General features: G+C 52.5%; 1 protein-coding gene across 2 annotated transcripts; it reads left to right on the forward strand.

The window, feature by feature from the left end:
* The first annotated feature begins 1,523 nt into the window (after positions 1 to 1,523).
* Positions 1,524 to 18,613, forward strand: MOG (myelin oligodendrocyte glycoprotein). Of its 2 annotated transcripts, none has more exons than XM_066246572.1 (8): positions 1,524 to 1,648; positions 3,796 to 4,143; positions 10,943 to 11,056; positions 14,509 to 14,529; positions 16,273 to 16,293; positions 17,052 to 17,168; positions 17,423 to 17,443; positions 17,890 to 18,613. In XM_066246572.1, the coding sequence occupies exons 1-8, from the start codon at positions 1,561 to 1,563 to the stop codon at positions 17,904 to 17,906; spliced, it is 747 nt and encodes a 248-aa protein (XP_066102669.1). In that variant the 5' UTR covers positions 1,524 to 1,560; the 3' UTR covers positions 17,907 to 18,613. The 2 variants fall into 2 exon arrangements, with proteins under 2 accessions (XP_066102669.1, XP_066103452.1); XM_066247355.1 differs by having other exon boundaries at positions 17,907 to 18,613.
* The last annotated feature ends 64 nt before the right edge of the window (positions 18,614 to 18,677 follow it).

The following is an 18,677-nucleotide window of genomic DNA, read 5'->3' on the forward strand; positions in this document are numbered from 1 at the left end:
CCCATCCTTCTTCTTATTATTATTAAATGAGACATCCTTGCTTTAGGATTGGGAAATTTTCTTTTAAGATTTATTTATTTATTTTAGAGAGAGGGAACAGAGAGAAGGAAGGAGGAGCAGAAAACGTCAACTCCCATATGTGCCTTGACCAGACAAGCCCAGGGTTTCCAGCCGGTGACCCCAGTGTCCCAGGTCTACACTCTATCCGCTGCGCCCCCACAGGCAGGCGGGGAATATTTCTCGAACTCGGTGCTGATGCTGACCTCATCCTGCCCCGATCAGCTGAACCCAGGAGGGGGGGGGGGGCAGGAACCGTATTTCCACTCCAGATCTCACTGTCCCCTGCACCAGGGAGGAAAGCAGTGATGTCACAGCAGAGGGAGGTGTCCGGTTGCTGGCTTTGCCCGCACTGGCTATGTTGATGACAGGACAGCTGCTGACCTTGCTCAGCGTCCATGCTGGCCTCTCAAAGCACACGTGGCCATCAACGCCTGGTGTGTGCAACTTGTGAGGGGTCAGATGGAGGCCTCTGCGGTGTGTGGGTTGTTTCGCCCCGAAGGCAACCACGACCCTGTGAACTCAAGAAAAACTGTCCTCCCCTTAACTACCTAGAAGGATTTGAATCAGGGGCGGAGATAACCTTTTCCACTTATCCACTTATCGATAGGGTTGGGCAAACGTCTTGTCATCCTGCCGTAACCCCCCAGGGCACCTGACCTCATCCCTAGCTCAGGACGCCATATCTATCTCGTCTTAACTGTCTGGCCTCGAACCTCTCGTGCCCGTGGGGTCTCTGACACTCACGAGTGCAGGGCCCCCTAGGTATGTGTGTAGTTAAATCTGGCCATGTTCTCTTACTAACCTGCTCACACCTTCGAGCAGCTCAGAGAAGCTCATGACTTTCCTAAATGTATCCTTGGGAGCAAGAAACTAACTCAGCTCGCGGGGCCTGCTGTACATCCGAGCGGAGGAAGGGGGTTTGGATTTGCAGGAGAAAAGGGAAGTCAGCATGAAGAAGAACGGCCTGGCAGCCGTTATGAGGCCGTAGAAAGAGGAATCCTCGGCTAAAGGTTCTTCTTTAAAGCCTGTGAACAAAGAAATGACCCCTCTCCCTCTAGACGGACGCTGGGAGGACAGGGGTTGAGGAACCTTGCAGATTAGTGGACGAGCCTCTTCGCTCGGCTCAGTGAGTGAGCGGCCCCCGACCCCAGCCGGTTAGTTAGACCCGAGGAGCCCCTTCTTCAGAGGCTGGTCGCCGGGGAGGCGTGGGGGAGGAAGGCCCAGTACCAGGCAGCCTCTGCTCCGTAGCTCGGAGGGGGTGGGAGGGCAAACCCCGGTGGCCGCCGCCTAGGTCTGTGGCCCTTTTGTGTCAGCGCGGGGCGGGTGACACCGGCTGGTCCGCGGAGCACAGCTGCGGCGTGGGGGGAGGCGAGGCCGGCCGCAGCCCTGCCCGCCCCGATCGGCCGCGGGCTTTCCCGCCGGCGGGGGTGGGGCACACGCCCCAGGGCCTCTGCTGGGCCTGCGCCTGCCGCGGGGGCTCTGTCCCCAGTGAGAGCGGAGATGGCCCGTGTGCTGAGCTCCTGTCTGCCCAGCGGCCTCCCGGGCCTGCTCCTCCTCCTCCTCCTGCAGATGTCCACTGGCCATGCAGGTAAGATGGTCTTTATTGCTGCCCCAGGGGCAGACAGCCCGAGTCCTCCAGGAAGTCGTCTTTCTGACCCGGAGACAGACGTGCGGACCTTGTTCCCCTCAGAAACCCCCGTGGCTCCCTGCAGCTCTCAGAGTAGAGCCCGAACTCCTCACCGCGACCTTAACTCCAGGCTCTCCTTGTACTCATTCTTTTTTTTTTATTTAATTTTATTTATTTATTTTTGCAGAGACAGAGAGAGAGAGAGTCAGAAAGGGATAGACAGGGACAGACAGACAGGAACAGAGAGATGAGAAGCATCAATCATTAGTTTCTTGTTGCGCATTGCGACACCTTAGTTGTTCATTGATTGCTTTCTCATATGTGCCTGACCGAGGGCCTTCAGCAGACTGAGTGACCCCTTGCTTAAGCCAGGGGCCTTGGGTCCAAGCTGGTGGGCTTTGCTCAAACCAGACGAGCCCGCGTTCAAGCTGGCGACCTCGGGGTCTCAAACCTGGGTCCTCTGCATCCCAGTCTGACGCTCTATCCTCTGAGCCACCACCTGGTCAGGCCTTGAACTCATTCTTACCTGTCCTTTCTTTAGCTTTGGTTTGTACCAAATGAGGGATAGAATAAATCCCAGCCTCTTGGGGTTGCTGTCAGGACCCAGGGAGAGGAGATACATACCTAGCACGTGTCGGAGTGCCCACAGCCCCCTGCAGTCCACGTGTGCTGGTGGTGGCACCTTGTCCTAGTTGAGAGCTCTGTTCTGCGTGACCAGGCACCGCGTTCTGTCGAGGTGCCCTGTGCTCAGGCGCTGGGCAGAGATACAAGAAACAGAAGACAGATTCCCAGCGTTAGGGAGGCCCAGCCAGGGGGGGCCCAGGGCCTGCGCTCCCCAGGAAACCTTTGCAGGTGAGCAGGGGGGCCGGCCTTCTCTTCTAGCCGCTTCTAGTCTGAGGAGACAACGGCCCCGGTCCCGGTTGGAAAAGACTGGAGCGTGTAGGCCTGACCTGTGGTGACGCAGTGGATAAAGCGTCAACCTGGAAATGCTGAGGTCGCCGGTTCAAAACCCTGGGCTTGCCTGGTCAAGGCACATATGGGAGTTGATGCTTCCAGCTCCTCCCCCCTTCTCTCTCTCTGTCTCTCTCTCCTCTCTAAAAAGGAATAAATAAAATTAAATTAAATTAAAAAAAAAAAAAAAGACCGGAGCGTGTAGAAGGCGGGTGGGGGGGGGTAGGAGGGGTCCAGGGGCTGTAGCCAGGGCTGAGGCGCAGGGTCGCAGTGGAGAAGGGTTTGGGAACAGGGCGGGGAACCAGCAGAGGGTTGCTGCGAAGAGGCAGAAAGGCAGCAGCGGAGGAGAGCAGGGGTCAGCGTGGCCAAGTCCGAACGGGGAGGCACGCCCAGAATCCAACTGCGAGGAGCTAAACCACGTTCCAAAGGTGGGGCTGAAAAGCCAGGCTGGAGAATCCCAGATGGCCAGTTGGCGGAGAGGCGAGCAGCATCTGTCTGTCAGGATGACCACATGCTAGAATGTTCTGTCCAGGGCACTCCTATCTCAGTAACCGGAGATGGTGTGTGTGTGTGTGTGTGTGTGTACACATTATATATAATTGTTGGAATCCATGGGAGTCCGAAAGACCAGAGTCACAGGCTTTATTGAAAGGAAGAAAGGAACCCTGCCGGGCACTTCTCCTGGGGGAGAAGAGCACCAGTTACAGACTAGGAGAGAGTTATATAGTGTTTGGGAGAGCCTGAGGGGATACTGAGGCAAAAGTCCTGGTATGTCCAGAATGCTTCTCCTTGGGGGGCTTCGAGCATGTGGGTGTTGAATCAATAGTCCTGGTATGTCCGGAGCCCCTCCTTGGGGCGGGTTGTCAACTTTTTTGGAATTCCTCTGTCTCAGGGTCATTAGTTCAGTAAGGGTGAGGTCTGACAGATAAGTGGAACATCAAGAGGGCAGTTTGGAATTCACGTATCTATCAATAATATATAATATTATATAAATATGCAAGAGGAAAAACTGAGCCTTTCCTGGTTCTAGAATGCCACTTCAAAGGTTTACTCGAAACTCCATGTAAAAACCTGAGCACCTCTGCCTCTCCTGCTTTGGGGCCATGGTTCAGGGTTCCCTCTGACGCTCAGTCTCTTTTCCTCGGTGTCTGGGACAGGCCAGTTCCGAGTCGTAGGCCCAGGGCGCCCCATCTGGGCTCTCGTGGGGCGCGAAGTGGAGCTGCCCTGCCGCTTGTCTCCCGGGAAGAACGCGACGGGCATGGAGGTGGGGTGGTACCGGCCGCCCTTCTCCCGGGTGGTCCACCTCTACCGGAACGGCAGGGACCAGGACGGGGAGCAGGCGCTGGAGTACCGGGGCCGGACCGAGCTGCTGAAAGACGCCCTGGGCGAGGGCAGGGTGACGCTGCGGATCAGGAGCGTACGGTTCTCCGACGAAGGCGGCTTCACCTGCTTCTTCCGAGACCACTCTTACCAAGAGGAGGCCGCCGTGGAGTTGAAAGTGGAAGGTGAGTCGTGCCGCGTCAGACCGGGTGTCACAGCCTGACCAGGCGGTGGCGCAGTGGAGACAGCGCCAGACCGGGATGCGGAGGACCCACGTTTGAGACCCTGAGATTGCCGGCTTCAGTGTGGGGTCGCTGGCTTGAGCGTGGGATCATAGACATGACCCCATGGTCGCTGGCTTGAGCCCAAGGTCGCTGGCTTGAGCAAGGGGTCACTAGCTCTGCTGTAGCCACCCCCCACCCCCGTCCAGGCACATATGAGAAAGCAATCAATGGACAATTAAGGAAACTAAGGAGCCTCAACAAAAGAATTGATGCTTCTCATCTCTCTCCCTTCCTGTGTGTCTGTCCTTATCTGTCCCTCTCTCTGTCTCTCTGTCTCTATCACACACACACACACACACACACACACACACACACACACACACCAGGGATCACCTGTTGGGTGGTTAAGAACTCCCTCTGAGAGACTTCAGTCATTTTCTTACTTGAGATGAAAGCCTCCAGCCAAGCGTCTCTCTTCCGGGAACCGATTCCATAAATATGTACATCGGTGCGGGAGCATTGTGTGTGCTCACAGAGTCTGCGGCCTCGTTACTCAGAAGGGGAGAGGATCGGGTTCAAAGTCAGGTAGGGAAGTGATGGCATAAGGGTAGTTATCCGTGCTAGGAATATTATACAGCCATTAAAAAGAGTGTTTTAGGGCTTACAGGAGATAGCTTTGGAGACATTCCACAAATTACTGTTGAGTGAAAAAAAAGCAAGCTACACAATGCAGGGAACAGCAACAACAAAAAGCTCTATGTTTGTGACTATGTTATGTGTATTTCTGAAGAAAAAAATGAAAGGAGATCCATAAGGAAGTTAATGTGGTTCGCTCTGCGAAGAGGGGGGAGGAGGATGGTGTAGGATCCACAACCAGAGAGCATAAAAGGTCATAACTAGCCTGACCTGTGGTGGTTCAGTGGATGGAGTGTAGACCTGGAACGCTGAGGTCGCTGGTTCGAAACCCTGGGCTTGCCTGGTCAAGGCACATATGGGAGTTGATGCTTCCTGCTCCTCCCCTCCTTCTCTCTCTCTCTCTCTCTGTCTCTCTCCTCTCTAAAATGAGTAAATAAAAATTGGAAAAAAAAAGTTTAAAAAAAAACAAAAAAAACTTGGGCTTGCCTGGTCAAGGCACATATGGGAGTTGATGCTTCCTGCTCCTCCTCCCTTTTATCTCTCTCTCTCTCTCTCTCTCTCTCTCTCTCTCTCTCCTGCTCGCCTCTCTAAAATGAATAAATAAAACATATTTTAAAAAGATTATAACTAACCACGCATATAACATAGATACCATGTACATTTGTGGGCATGTATAAAGAAGAAATAAAGGAACAAAAATTAAAGAAACAAAAACCAAAATATAGAAAAATATAAATGGAGGCAGCAAAATTCAGAACAATGCACGTCTGATTGGCTTGTGCTACTAGAAGAAGAATATGGATGACCTCATGGTTAACCGAGGTAACAAGCAGACCTTTCCCTTCCTGTTCGCTTTGGACTCTCTCCTTGTTTGTTTGTTATAAATACCAAAAATAAAGGGTCAAATTGACCAACACCTATTACAAAATTCCAACGCTGAGGTGTTTGTGGTAGTTTACTAGATGAGAAATATTTTTGAGAGACGTGTTCCTGGTAAACATAGTTGAAGTGAGTAAACAAGTAAGAGAAACGTGTGAGTGTAATCAGAGAGAGAGCAAGAGAGAGAGAGAGAGAGAGAGAGAGAGAGAGAGGTGTCACCTGTATTTATTTATTCATTTTAGAGAAGAGAGACAGAGAGAAAGAAGGGGGGAGGAGCAGGAAGCATCAACTCCCATATGTGCCTGCACCAGGCAAGCCCAGGGTTTTGAACCAGCGACCTCAGCGTTCCAGGTCAATGCTTTATCCACTGCGCCACCACAGGTCAGGCACTCACCTGTAGACTTTACTGCCACTCCTCTGTTTCTCCTACATTTCATATTGAGTAATGTTTTGTGTGATGGGGGACTTTGCAATTTATTATTATTTTGTTGTTGTTGTTTTGTTTTGTTTATGGTTATAATGTAGACAAAGAGAAGTGGATGAAGAGGGAGCTTTGAACGTTCATTGCTGGTTTGTTCAGTGGAGAGGGCATCAGCCTGGCGTATAAATGTCCCAGGTTCAATCCCCGGTCGGGGCACACAGGAGAAGCCACTATCTGCTTCTCTCCTCCTCCCTCTCCCACTTCTCTCCCTCATCTCCTCCTGCAGCCAGTGGCTCGGTTGAGTCGAGCGTTGGCCCCAGACAGGGCTTGCTGGGTGCATCCCAGTCGGGGTGCATGCAGGAGTTTGTCTCACTATCTCCCCTTCTCTCACTTAAAAAAAAGTTAATTGCTATTTTTTTCCCCCCGAAGCTGGAAACAGGGAGACAGTCCAACAGACTCCCGCATGTGCCCCACCGGGATCCACCCGGCATGCCCACCAGGGGGCGATGCTCTGCCCACCAGGGGGCGTCGCTCTGCCCATCCTGGGCATCGCCATGTTGCGACCAGAGCCACTCTAGCGCCTGAGGCAGAGGCCACAGAGCCATCCCCAGCGCCCGGGCCATCTTTGCTCCAATGGAGCCTTGGCTGCGGGAGGGGAAGAGAGAGACAGAGAGGAAAGCGCGGTGGAGGGGTGGAGAAGCAGATGGGCGCTTCTCCTGTGTGCCCTGGCCAGGAATCGAACCCGGGACTTCCCAATGCCAGGCCATCGCTCTACCACTGAGCCAACTGGCCAGGGCAATTGCTATTTTTATTTTATTTTATTTATTTATTTATTTGCATTTTTCTGAAGCTGGAAACAGGGAGAGACAGTCAGACAGACTCCCGCATGCGTCCGACCGGGATCCACCCGGCACGCCCACCAGGGGCGATGCTCTGCCCACCAGGGGGCGATGCTCTGCCCATCCTGGGCGTCGCCATGTTGCGACCAGAGCCACTCTAGCACCTGAGGCAGAGGCCACAGAGCCATCCCCAGCGCCTGGGCCATCTTTGCTCCAATGGAGCCTTGGCTGCGGGAGGGGAAGAGAGAGACAGAGAGGAAGGCGCGGCGGAGGGGTGGAGAAGCAGATGGGCGCTTCTCCTGTGTGCCCTGGCTGGGAATCGAACCCGGGTCCTCCGCACGCTAGGCTGATGCTCTACCGCTGAGCCAACCGGCCAGGGCGGCAATTGCTATTTTTAAAATTTTTATTTATTGACTTTGAGAGAGAGGGGGGGATCAATTTGTTGTTTCCCTTCTTTATACATTCTTTGGTTGACTCTTATCTGCGCCCTGACCTGGAATCAAATCTGCAACCTTTATGCTTCAGAAAGGCGCTCTAATCAACTGAGCTATGCAGTCAGGGTGAAAGTGCTGTTTAATTGAAGGACAAATGTGCTCCGAGGGCCAGAGCCTCAGGGCCTTGTCCCCTTCTCCCCTCCCCTCCTCCCCACCTGTAGCAAAACACCCCAGGCTGCCGCAGACAATAGATCACTGTCCTGTCTCAGGCGCCGGCTGCAGGCTGGAGCCAGAGGCTGGCACTGTACCAGTGTAACAAAGAGCCATTTCTAGGATGGCAGGGTGTGAAAATAGCTTTGTGTGTCACAGAATGTTCTTCTTACAGCAGTTTTGGGGGGGTTTTTTTGGGGGGGAGGGTGATTTTTACCTGTGTAGAATTATGCTACTGGAGACCTCTCCAATTTGCAGTATTTCCTCCTTCTTATGTATTAACTTCCTAGTTCAACGACTGCACCCACAGTATGCCCCACCCACAGCACACCGATTAAAAAAAAGGTAACCTTAAAACTTTGCCTCAGGGAAGAAAGTTTTCCTTTGTAAGTAAAATATATGACTTGATGCTTCTCATTTCTCGTTTTCTCTCTTAAAATAAAATTTGCCTGACCTGTGGTGGCGCAGTGGATAAAGCGTAGACCTGGAATGCTGACTTCACAGGTTCAAAACCCTGGGCTTCCCTGGTTGAGGCACATATAGGAGTTGATGCTTCCCGCTCCTCCCTCTTCTCTCTCTCTCTCTCTCTTTTCTAAAATGAATAAATAAAATCTTTTTTAAAATGTATGCTTGAAACCTGTATAATTTTATTAAACGATATCACCCCAATAAAGTCTTTTTAAAAAAAGTTTATTTATTGATTTTAGTGAGAGAAGATAAGAAAGAGAGAGAGAGACAGGAACATCAATCTGCTCCTGTATGTGCCCTGACCGGGCACTGAACTGGTCACCTCTGTATTCAGGACGATACTCTAACCAACTGAACTATTAGGCCAGGGCTGTCACCACAATACATTTAATAATAATAATAATAACAGAGCAAAATGGAAAAGTATTTAAAAATATTACCACAACACTATTATCACATTTTTAAAAATTAACAAAAATTCCTTCGTGTCATCAACACCCAGTCGGAGTTGAAGTTTTCCTGATCGTTTCGTGAGTACATTTTTACCGTTGGTGTGTTTGAATGACGTGCAGACGCTGGTGTGTGGCCTGCAGTGTTTCCCACGCTCTAGATTCTGCTGACTTCATTCCCGGGCTGTTTAACTCGGTGCGCCCTACCCCGTCCTTCCTGTGAGCTGGAGTGGATAGAGGTGTCACCACCACATGCAGGTTTGATTTACTCCGTCAAGCACACTTCCTAGGGGATACTGCATAGACCGCTTTACCTCAGAAGGTTCACAATGTCTTTTGTTGTCTTGTTTTGTGATTCTAACCCTTTGAAAATGTGCAGAAGGTGTGCCCCCAAAGAGCTCAAGTGTGTGCTTGCCAGGTCACGCTGCCACACTTAACTCCCGATGAGAACTTGCCCGGTCACGCTGCCACACTTAAACTCTCAATGAGAACTTGAAGGGAGACTTTGCTGCATTTTCTATGATTGCAGTTATACCTCAGGGACCCTCCAGACCCATTTGGTGTCACTCGCTGTGACTTCATTCCTAACTCCAAGAGCAGCGTCTCCATTCAGCCCCCCAAGACAGAGAACGAGGTGAGAAGGTTTGGGCTGCAGCACGGCAGGCACGGTGAGACTGGACAGTCCGAGCTCTGGGCACTGCCGAGCAGACTATCGAATCGGAATGAGGTGGAAGCGGAAGCTGACTCCCCCTCATCACCCGCTCCACTCCACATTCGCTGGGTTACCCGGCTCCATGGATCCTCCCTTCTCAAAAGCTCCAGAACCCTTGTGTGTGTGCACTGCACCACTTTGGCAGATTGTGAAGGTGATGGATCCCTTCTCAAAAGGGTGTTTTAAATACAGAAAATATGACACATTTGGCCCTGGCCAGTTTGCTCAGTGGTAGAGCATCCATCTGGCGTATGGATGTCCCAGGTTTGATTCCCGGTCAGGGCATACAGAAGAAGTGACCATCTGCTTCTCCATCTTTCCTCTCCTCTTCTCTCCTCCCCTCTTGCAGCCATGGCTCAACTGATTCCAGGAAGTTGGCCCTCCTGAGCTGAGGATGGCTCCTTGGAGCCTCTGACTCAGGTGCTAAAAATAGCTTGGTCGCCAAGCATTAGTCTATGATGTGCAGATCATTGTTGGGTAGAGGACTTGTCCCTTGGATCTCAGTAGGTTTGCATGTGGAAGTCTGTCTCTCTGTCTCCCCTCCTCTCACTTTAAAAAAAGTATATAGGCCTGACCTGTGGTGGCGCAGTGGATAAAGCGTCGACCTGGAAATGCTGAGGTTGCCGGTTCAAAACCCTGGGCTTGCCTGGTCAAGGCACATATGGGAGTTGATGCTTCCAGCTCCTCCCCCCCCCTCTGTCTCTCCTCTCTCTCTGTCTCTCCCTCTCCTCTCTAAAAAATGAATAATAAAAAAAAAAAGTATATATATGCCTGACCTGTGGTGGCACAGTGGATAAAGCGTCACCCTGGAACTCTGAGGTCACTGGTTCAAAACCCTGCACTTGTCTGGTCTAAGGCACATATGGGAGTTGATGCTTCCTGCTCCTCCCCCACTTTCTCTCTCTCTTTCTCTCTCTCACTCTCTTTCTCTTCTCTAAAATGAATTAAAAAAATTTTAAAGTATATATGTATATGTATACGTTTGTACTGAAATAGTTAACAAAATATTAAAATAACAAGATGAGCTAACTCTAATAATTATTGTAATTTCAAAATAATGATGAACGTTAGATGATGTTTTGAGATTTGTGCAACAATTCAATGTGATATAAAAACATCTGTGGTTTTTTTATTAATGACAAAGTCCCAGGTTCTGTTTATATTGTTGTAGTGTGTTGGTTACAAACATAATTGGGGGAAAAACCTAAATTTCTGTTTGAACATTACTGAATATATGTATTATTATTACTTTTTCCTATTTAAGTTCACAGACCCCTTGACTTCCTCCAGCTCTGCCCCTGGCCTCGTCCAAGCTCCTGTTTTTACTGTCATCACGCCCCTGGCCTCTAAACTGACCTCCCCGGGGTCTCCCCTACTCCTGCAGTCAGTAATCAAGTCCCGTGGCTCCTCAGCTTGGAACCTGTCAGCATACCATCCCCTTGACGATGAGATCGGTCCAAGTCCCTTTAGCCGGTTCTCAGAAACTCTCCCAGATTAGCCACAATGTAACCTCTGGTGCTGCAGGCCAACCTCCAGCCCCTCTCAGAAGCCCACTTTCCTTCAAGACCAAGCTCAGGTCCCCATTCTGCGCCCTCTCTGAGTCTTGGTGACACGCGTTCCCTTGGGCACCTGCTCTGTCCGCGGAGCCCCGGGCGCGCGCTCGGGCACGCGTGTCCGGCACAGCCGTGCGCGCTGCCGGTTCTGCCTTTCAGATCCCTTCTACTGGATCAGCCCTGCGGTGCTGGTGGTCATCGCGGTCCTGCCCGTGCTCCTCCTGCAGCTGGCCGTCGGCCTGGCCTTCCTCTACCTGCAGCGCAGACTGAGAGGTACCGACTGGCCGGTGGGCGGCTTGGGATCCATCCCCAAGAGGGGCTGGCCTCTGAGAGCCTGGTGGACACTCCTTTTTAATGACTTCTGGGTCCAGAATTCCATTATACAGGATTGACAAGGCACGGAGCGCTCTGCTGTGGATAATAGACGCGTGCCTCTCCGCGGGAGGTAGGGTGACACGTCACCCTGAGGGCTGGAGTGGCTCCGTGATTCACCCTCAGCCTGACCGCTTGTTGAGTCGCAGAGCTCAGGCCTGAGCCCCGTCTCCCGGCTCCCGCCCCCCACGGGGCACTTTCCGCTCATCCAGGAGACTGAGCTGCAGGGTCGGGTGGGTCTAGCTCAGTGGTTCTCAAACTTTTTGAAATTGAGGCACATTTAAAATCCTACAAATAATTGTAGGCGCCCTATATACAAATTTCTGAGAAATATGTTATAAAAATTATGTCAAATATGGCCCTGGCCGGTTGGCTCAGTGGTAGAGCATCGGCCTGGCATGCAGGAGTCCCGGGTTCGATTCCCGGCCAGGGCACACAGGAGAGGCGCCCATCTGCTTCTCCACCCCTCTCTCTCTCCTTCCTCTCTGTCTCTCTCTTCCCCTCCCGCAGCCGAGGCTCCATTGGAGCAAGGTTGAACCAGGCACTGAGTATGGCTCCATGGCCTCTACCTCAGGCGCTAGAATGGCTCTGGTTGCGACAGAGCGACCCCCCAGATGGGCAAAGCATCGCCCCCTGGTGGGCATGTGGGAGTCTGTCTGACTGGCTCCCCATTTCTAGCTTCAGAAAAAAATACAAAAAAAAAAGGGGGGGGTGTTAAAAAATAAAAAAAATGACAAAAGTTATCTATTTATATATAGATACATTCTTAGTAAGATTTAGTAAATTCGACAGGTCCTGACACAAATGTGTTAAGTTTTTTCATTCTTGTGTTTATGAGAAACATGAGCCTGATGTGTCCTAGCAATTTCTTCAATGTCTGGGCATATATTTGAAAGGCAAACTTACATTTCCTCGTCAGTATGTTGAAGAATTCCTCTCTTTTTACTCTTCATTGTGTTGAGGGTAGAAAATCCTAATTCACATAAATATGGATGTTGAAAATTGTAGTAAAATGTTTAAAGATTTTTTAGATATTGCCACATATTCACATATTCTTTTTTTTTTTTTTTTTTGTATTTTTCTGAAGTTGGAAACGGAGAGACAGGCAGACTCGCTCATGCACCCAACCGGGATCCACCCGGCATGCCCACCAGGGGGCAATGCTCTGCCCATCTGGGGCGTTGCTCTGTTGCAACCAGAGCCATTCTAGCACCTGAGGCAGAGACCAAGGAGCCATCCCCAGCGCCCGGGCCATCTTTGCTCCAATGGAGCCTTGGCTGTGGGAGGGGAAGAGAGAGACAGAGAGGAAGGAGAGGGGGAGGGGTGAAGAAGCAGATGGGCACTTCTCCTGTGTGCCCTGACCGGGGATCAAACCTGGGACTCTTGAATGCCAGGCCGATGCTCTACCACTGAGCCAACCGGCCAGGGCCTCATATTCTTCTTTTATAGAAATCCAAAAGGCTTCAAGAGACAATTCCTTATGTTTAATCATCAATCTAAAACCCCCACCATACATATCATCTTAACTTTACACCAAACAAAGGATAGAAGAAACTTGCTTCCAGTCTTTCCGGGGAACATGGGGGGGTAGTGTAAACAATCCAACACCACAGCTTAACAGTCTTCTGCAACCTAAGCAGGGAAGTGAGGTGGGGGGTTGGGCAGACTGTCAGCTTACAGCCAATTCCCCACACCTCTGTCCCCAAAAAATCTAAACTCCAAAAACCCTGTTGGTTTTTTGGTCCCAAAAGGCACATACTTCTCTGGAATACCATAGGGTGCACCTGGAAATCTTCTAGGGTGCACCAATGTGCCCTGGCACACACTTTGAGAACCACTGGTCTAGACTATTAGGGGATTAAATGAAAATACTGTGAGTAGAAGTTCCTACTACAAAATATTCAAAAACAGGTTCCCCATTTTCCTTTCAAAACTAAGGACTCTTCTGTGTTCAGTTGTCAAGCCCTGCCTCCCAAGCGTTCTCAAAGCCAAAGTACGTGGGACCTTGAATTCTCCTCTTTCCCCTCCCATCCTAAAAGGATGAAGCAGCAAGGAGGGGCTTGGATTAGGTGGGGTGTCGGTGACATAAAAAATGTGGGCTTTTTTCTGGCACTGAGGATCGATAGCTCAGTTGGTCTGAGCACCTCAGCCTCAGGCACTAAAAATAGTTTGGTTCTCCAGCATTGGCCCCAGACAGGGTTGCTGGGTGAATCCCATTTGGGGTGCATGTAGGAGTCTGCCTCACTAGGTCCCCTCCTTTCACCTAAAAAAAGGTGGGGGGGCGGCCCTGGCCGGTTGGCTCAGCGGTAGAGCATCGGCCTAGCGTGCGGAGGACCCGGGTTCGATTCCCGGCCAGGGCACATAGGAGAAGCGCCCATTTGCTTCTCCACCCCTCCACCGCGCCTTCCTCTCTGTCTCTCCCTTCCCCTCCCGCAGCCAAGGCTCCATTGGAGCAAGGATGGCCTGGGCGCTGGGGATGGCTCTGTGGCCTCTGCCCCAGGCGCTAGAGTGGCTCTGGTCGCAACATGGCGACGCCCAGGATGGGCAGAGCATCGCCCCCTGGTGGGCAGAGCGTGGCCCCATGGTGGGCGTGCCGGGTGGATCCCGGTCGGGCGCATGCGGGAGTCTGTCTGACTGTCTCTCCCTGTTTCCAGCTTCAGAAAAATGCAAATAAATAAATAAATAAATAAAATTCTTAAAAAAAAAAAAAAAAAAGGTGGGGGGCTTTTTCCTCCCCTTGAATTCATCCCCCACGAAAAGGCCCTCGGTTGGCAGAATGAGCAGAAGGGACCGGATCAATGAGCTGAGCGGCCTGGGTTTGAGTCCCAGCTCCAGTCTCTTGACTCTCTCAGCCTCAGTCACTCCATCTGTTGAGCAGAACCATCTGTCAAGCCTCCCTCCTCAATCAGAAGGGAGGGTTAAAAAGGGGATCCTGTTATATAAAGTGCCCGGTACCAGAAGGGACAGAGCCAGTCACAAAGCAGCTGCTCACTAAGTGTCTAGTCCCTCCCTCCCTCGTTCAGATGGAAGTGGCTTCACCTTTACAAAGTGAACGCCCAGCGGGGTGGAGCTGCAAAGTGGACTAAGACCAGGAAAAGGAGTGGAAGCCGTGGGAAGGTGATAAAAACCCTCCGTGGTTCTGGGCCTTTGCTGTGCCCCTCGGAGCCTCTCCACCTTCTTGATCCCAATGTTTAATCCAGACATTAGCCAGGAAAAGAGCCTGAACTCTCGGCTCCAAGCCCAGTGCTCCTGGGCTGGGCAGGCAGCCGGCACCAAGGCCCTGGGTGCTGGGTGTGGAAGGGCTCATCTCCCGCTGGAGCGGGAACTAAAAACGTTGTCTCTTTCTATTTTAGGAAAACTTCGCGCAGAGATAGGTGAGTTCCGGGCACCGTCCTTTCTGTCGCTACCTTCTGGTTTGGGGCATTAACTGAAACGGTCGTTTTTCTCAGGCCATCTCTGCCTCTGTCCCAATACCCTGCGTTCCCTTCAGGCAGGAAGTTCACTATTTAAAACTCTCAAAGCAGCCTGATCAGGTGGTGGCGCAGTGGATAGAGCATCGGACTGGGATGCAGAAGACCCAGGCTCAAGACCCCGAGGTTGCCAGCTTGAGCGTGGGCTCATCTGGTTAGAGCAAAAGCCCACCAGCTTGGACCCAAGGTCGCTGGCTCCAGCAAGGGGTTACTCGGTCTGCTGAAGGCCCGGGGTCAAGGCACATATGAGAAAGCAATCAATGAACAACTAAGGTGTCACAATGTGCAATGAAAAACTAATAATTGATGCTTCTCATATCTCTCCGTTTCTGTCTGTCTGTCCCTGTCTATCCCTCTCTCTGACTCTCTCTCTGTCTCTGTAAAACAAAAACAAAAACAACTCCCAGAGCAGCCAAGAATGATAGAAAAATACCCTTCCTTTCCCCTGCTGTCACCCAGGATAGACGCAGAACCCATGCTTCCTCACTGCCTGTCCTGTGTCCCTGTGTCAGCTACAAACAATTGTTAAAATTTATTTATTTTTATTTTATTTTTAAAAAATACTTTATTTATTGGTTTTACAGAGACAGGAGAGAGAGGGGAGCGTGGAATGGGAAGTATCAACCCATAGTTGCTTCATGTTAGTTGTTTTATTGCTTGCTTCTGGTATGTGCCAGGGAAGCCCAGGGCTTCGAACCAGCAACCTTGGCATTCCGGGCCGAAGGTTTATCCACTGTGCCACCACAGGCCAGGCTAAAATTTATTTTTATTTAGACAGTTAAATTTAGCAGGGTGGCATTGGCCCACTAGAGCACATAGATTTAGAGAACACACCTCCACATCATTTGAACAGGAGGTCATGCTGTAGACCCATCACCCGGAGTCAGATCACCCTCCGGCACCTTATATTAGTTTCACTTTGTGTCCCTACTTCTCCCCCCAACCCCCAGCTATAAACAATTTTAAGTGATTTAAAAAGAAAGGGCCTGACCTGTGGTGGCACAGTGGATAGGGCATCGACCTGGAACGCTGAGGTCGCCGGTTCAATACCCTGAGCTTGCCTGGTCAAGGCACATAGGGGAGTTGATGCTTCCTGCTCCTCTCCCCTTTTTCTCTCTCTCCTAAATGCATAAATAAAACCTTTAAACTATTTTTTAAAATTAAAAAAGGCGGCCCTGGACGGTTGGCTCAGCGGTAGAGCGTCGGCCTGGTGTGCGGGGGACCCGGGTTCGATTCCCGTCCAGGGCACATAGGAGAAGCGCCCATTTGCTTCTCCACCCCCCCCCTCCTTCCTCTCTGTCTCTCTCTTCCTCTCCCGCAGTCAAGGCTCCATTGGAGCAAAGATGGCCCGGGCGCTGGGGATGGCTCCTTGGCCTCTGCCCCGGGCGCTAGAGTGGCTCTGGTCAGGACAGAGCGACGCCCGGAGGGGCAGAGCATCGCCCCCTGGTGGGCAGAGCGTCGCCTCTGGTGGGCGTGCCGGGTGGATCCCGGTCGGGCGCATGCGGGAGTCTGTCTGACTGTCTCCCTGTTTCCAGCTTCAGAAAAAAAAAAAAGAAAAGGAAAAAAGAAAAAGAAAAAAAGCTCACAGAAGAGTATATGGCTTTCGAGTGCCTTCTAAGTCCCCCTCATTTTTTCCCCCCTTTTCAGAGAATCTTCACAGGACTTTTGGTAAGTGTTGGGGCACCTGGCCCTCCTGGGTCAGCCGCGTCACTCGGCCGGCGCCAGTCACCTGGGGAAATGAGGGCCCCGGGCTCCTGGTTGGTCTCTCCCTCTTCCTTCTTCTTTGAAGCAGTCGCCTGCCTTTAAGAGGGCTGGGGATAACAGCAGACACGGGGGCGGACAGGCAGGTTTCCTGTGTCACCGTGTCGTTCTTCTGAGTTGATGCAGCTCTTGTGATCGTCACAACCTGCACGTCTTCTCCCATATGGACAATGGCAAGCCCACTTTGGCCCAACCCTGTGCCTACCCTTCCAGGCGTTCCAGGCACGAAACTAAGCGCTTCACCTGTGCAGGTGCGGTGTAGGGATGATAGGAAATACAAGAGCAGGTGCACAGGTCCTCTGTGGAAATCCACCTGATGTCCAGCTGGGGAGGTGATAGGTACACGCCCATGAATTAACTGGAGAGTAAAAATACACACTCGTCAGCAACCGACCTCAGGTGGTGACATTTTCAGATGAATACAGGGGTAAACCGTACATGACAATCAGGGAATGCTTCTCGGAGGAAGAATGAAGGCCCCAAGCCCCACCAGGATGTTCTTCAGGGCTAATAACTTGTCATTTTCAAACTATTGATAAACCTAAGCGGTATTCTGAGACTCCTGCAAACGCGTTAAGAAACCCGATACCGGCTGCGGGAGCGGGGTGGGGCGGACTTTCAGGGAAGAGCACGGTTAATTGTTTGTCTCCGCCCCGACGGCCCAGACCCCCACTTCCTGAGGGTGCCCTGCTGGAAGGTAACCCTGTTCGTCCTCGTGCCAGTGCTCGGACCTCTGGTCGCCTTGATCATCTGCTACAACTGGCTACACCGAAGACTAGCAGGTGCCGCCAGGGGGCAGCCGGCAGGGCCGCCGAGCAGCGGGGGGAACGGGGGCCCCTCAGGGGGAGACAGAAAGATGCACCGGGGCTCCCAATACCCGGCTTCCTTCCTCTGTCCTCAGGGCCAAATGCGGGCTCTGGGAGAACCCCGGGGCCCCGTAGGGACAAGGGACGGGGGTCCCTGCGACCCACACAGGGAGGTTGTGGGGCAACAGCCAGCCACTTCCACTAATTCACCGCTTTCTTTCTGTTTTCAGGGCAATTTCTTGAAGAGCTAAGTAAGTTTCCTTTTTCTTACACGCTGAAAACCAAGAACAGGAAAAGCAAGGAAGAGGGGGCCACCGAGGGATGGAAATCCAGATTACAGGGAGGGGCCGGGCTGCCCGGGTGGAGGAGGGGTCCGCGGAGGCAGGGCCCACCTGTGGCCGCTCTACAGGGGGCGGGAAGGAAGCCAGGGCACGGCCACCTGCCGCCGGACTTGTTTCACCTTCCGTGACCCTGGGCAACACCCCCCCTTCCGGATTCCCTAGAGCAGCCAGCGGCCCCCGCCTCAGCTCCCAGACCGCCCACGGGGGCGGGCAAAGGCACGGGACCCGCCCATGGGGCCGGGCAAGGACACAGGACCCGCCCATGGGGCCGGGCAAGGAGACAGGACCCCAGAAAGGGCTTTTCCTCTCCCTGGCTTCATGACACAAACTACGCACAGCCTTTTTTTTTTTCCAAGTTATCTTCTCCTTCTAGGAAACCCCTTCTGAGGGGCGTTGCCTCCTGGCAGGAGCGGGGCATTGATCGGTCCTTGGGAAGCTGCATCGATCAAGTTACACCCTCGCCGGCCTCTACGCTGTGGGGACCTTCCAACCGGACGCACTTCCAGGAATGCTCTGAATTTCACATAGGATTGATTGCTCACCCCACCCCCACCCCTGGTCGTCTCCCTCTGCCCAGCTGCTCCCTCTCCGCATCCTCCCTGCCTGCCCCGTTCCGGCTCCTGTCTTCCGTCTGGAAGCCGGGCGCCCCCCCCCCCCATCAGGGTCCGCCTGCGCTGGGGACTCCTGTCCAGGAGGAGAGTCCCTGCCACAAACCGGAGACCAGGGGGCTCCTCGGTGCCAGCGCCAGCACGCCAGCTTGGCAAACGGCGGTCACCTTGCGCAAGACCTCAGCCCCGATGGGCCAAGTGGAGCGTGGACGGGAAGGAGCGCGTGGGGAGAAATCCACACAAAACCGCCCTGGGGACTCGGGAACAGGGATGAAAACCGGGCGCTCAACCTGCTTTAGGCGGCTTCCCGTTCCCGTCCGCGTGTACAGACCACGGGTCCCTCGGACTCTCCCCCTTCCTCCCCCGGTGTCCCGCCCATCAATCTCCACCCTTCTATCCAGCAAGGACGCACGGTGGTTGGGAGACACCGCGGAACAAGCTAGGTGCTCATGAATAAATATTAATACCGGTTTCCGTGTGTGCGCGCGGGGTCCCTTTTCCTGCCTGCATTGCCCTCCTCGTCCCCCAGCCTCCGT

Source organism: Saccopteryx bilineata, chromosome 1 (genome assembly GCF_036850765.1).
Source record: "Saccopteryx bilineata isolate mSacBil1 chromosome 1, mSacBil1_pri_phased_curated, whole genome shotgun sequence".
Classification (NCBI taxonomy): Eukaryota; Metazoa; Chordata; class Mammalia; order Chiroptera; family Emballonuridae; genus Saccopteryx; species Saccopteryx bilineata.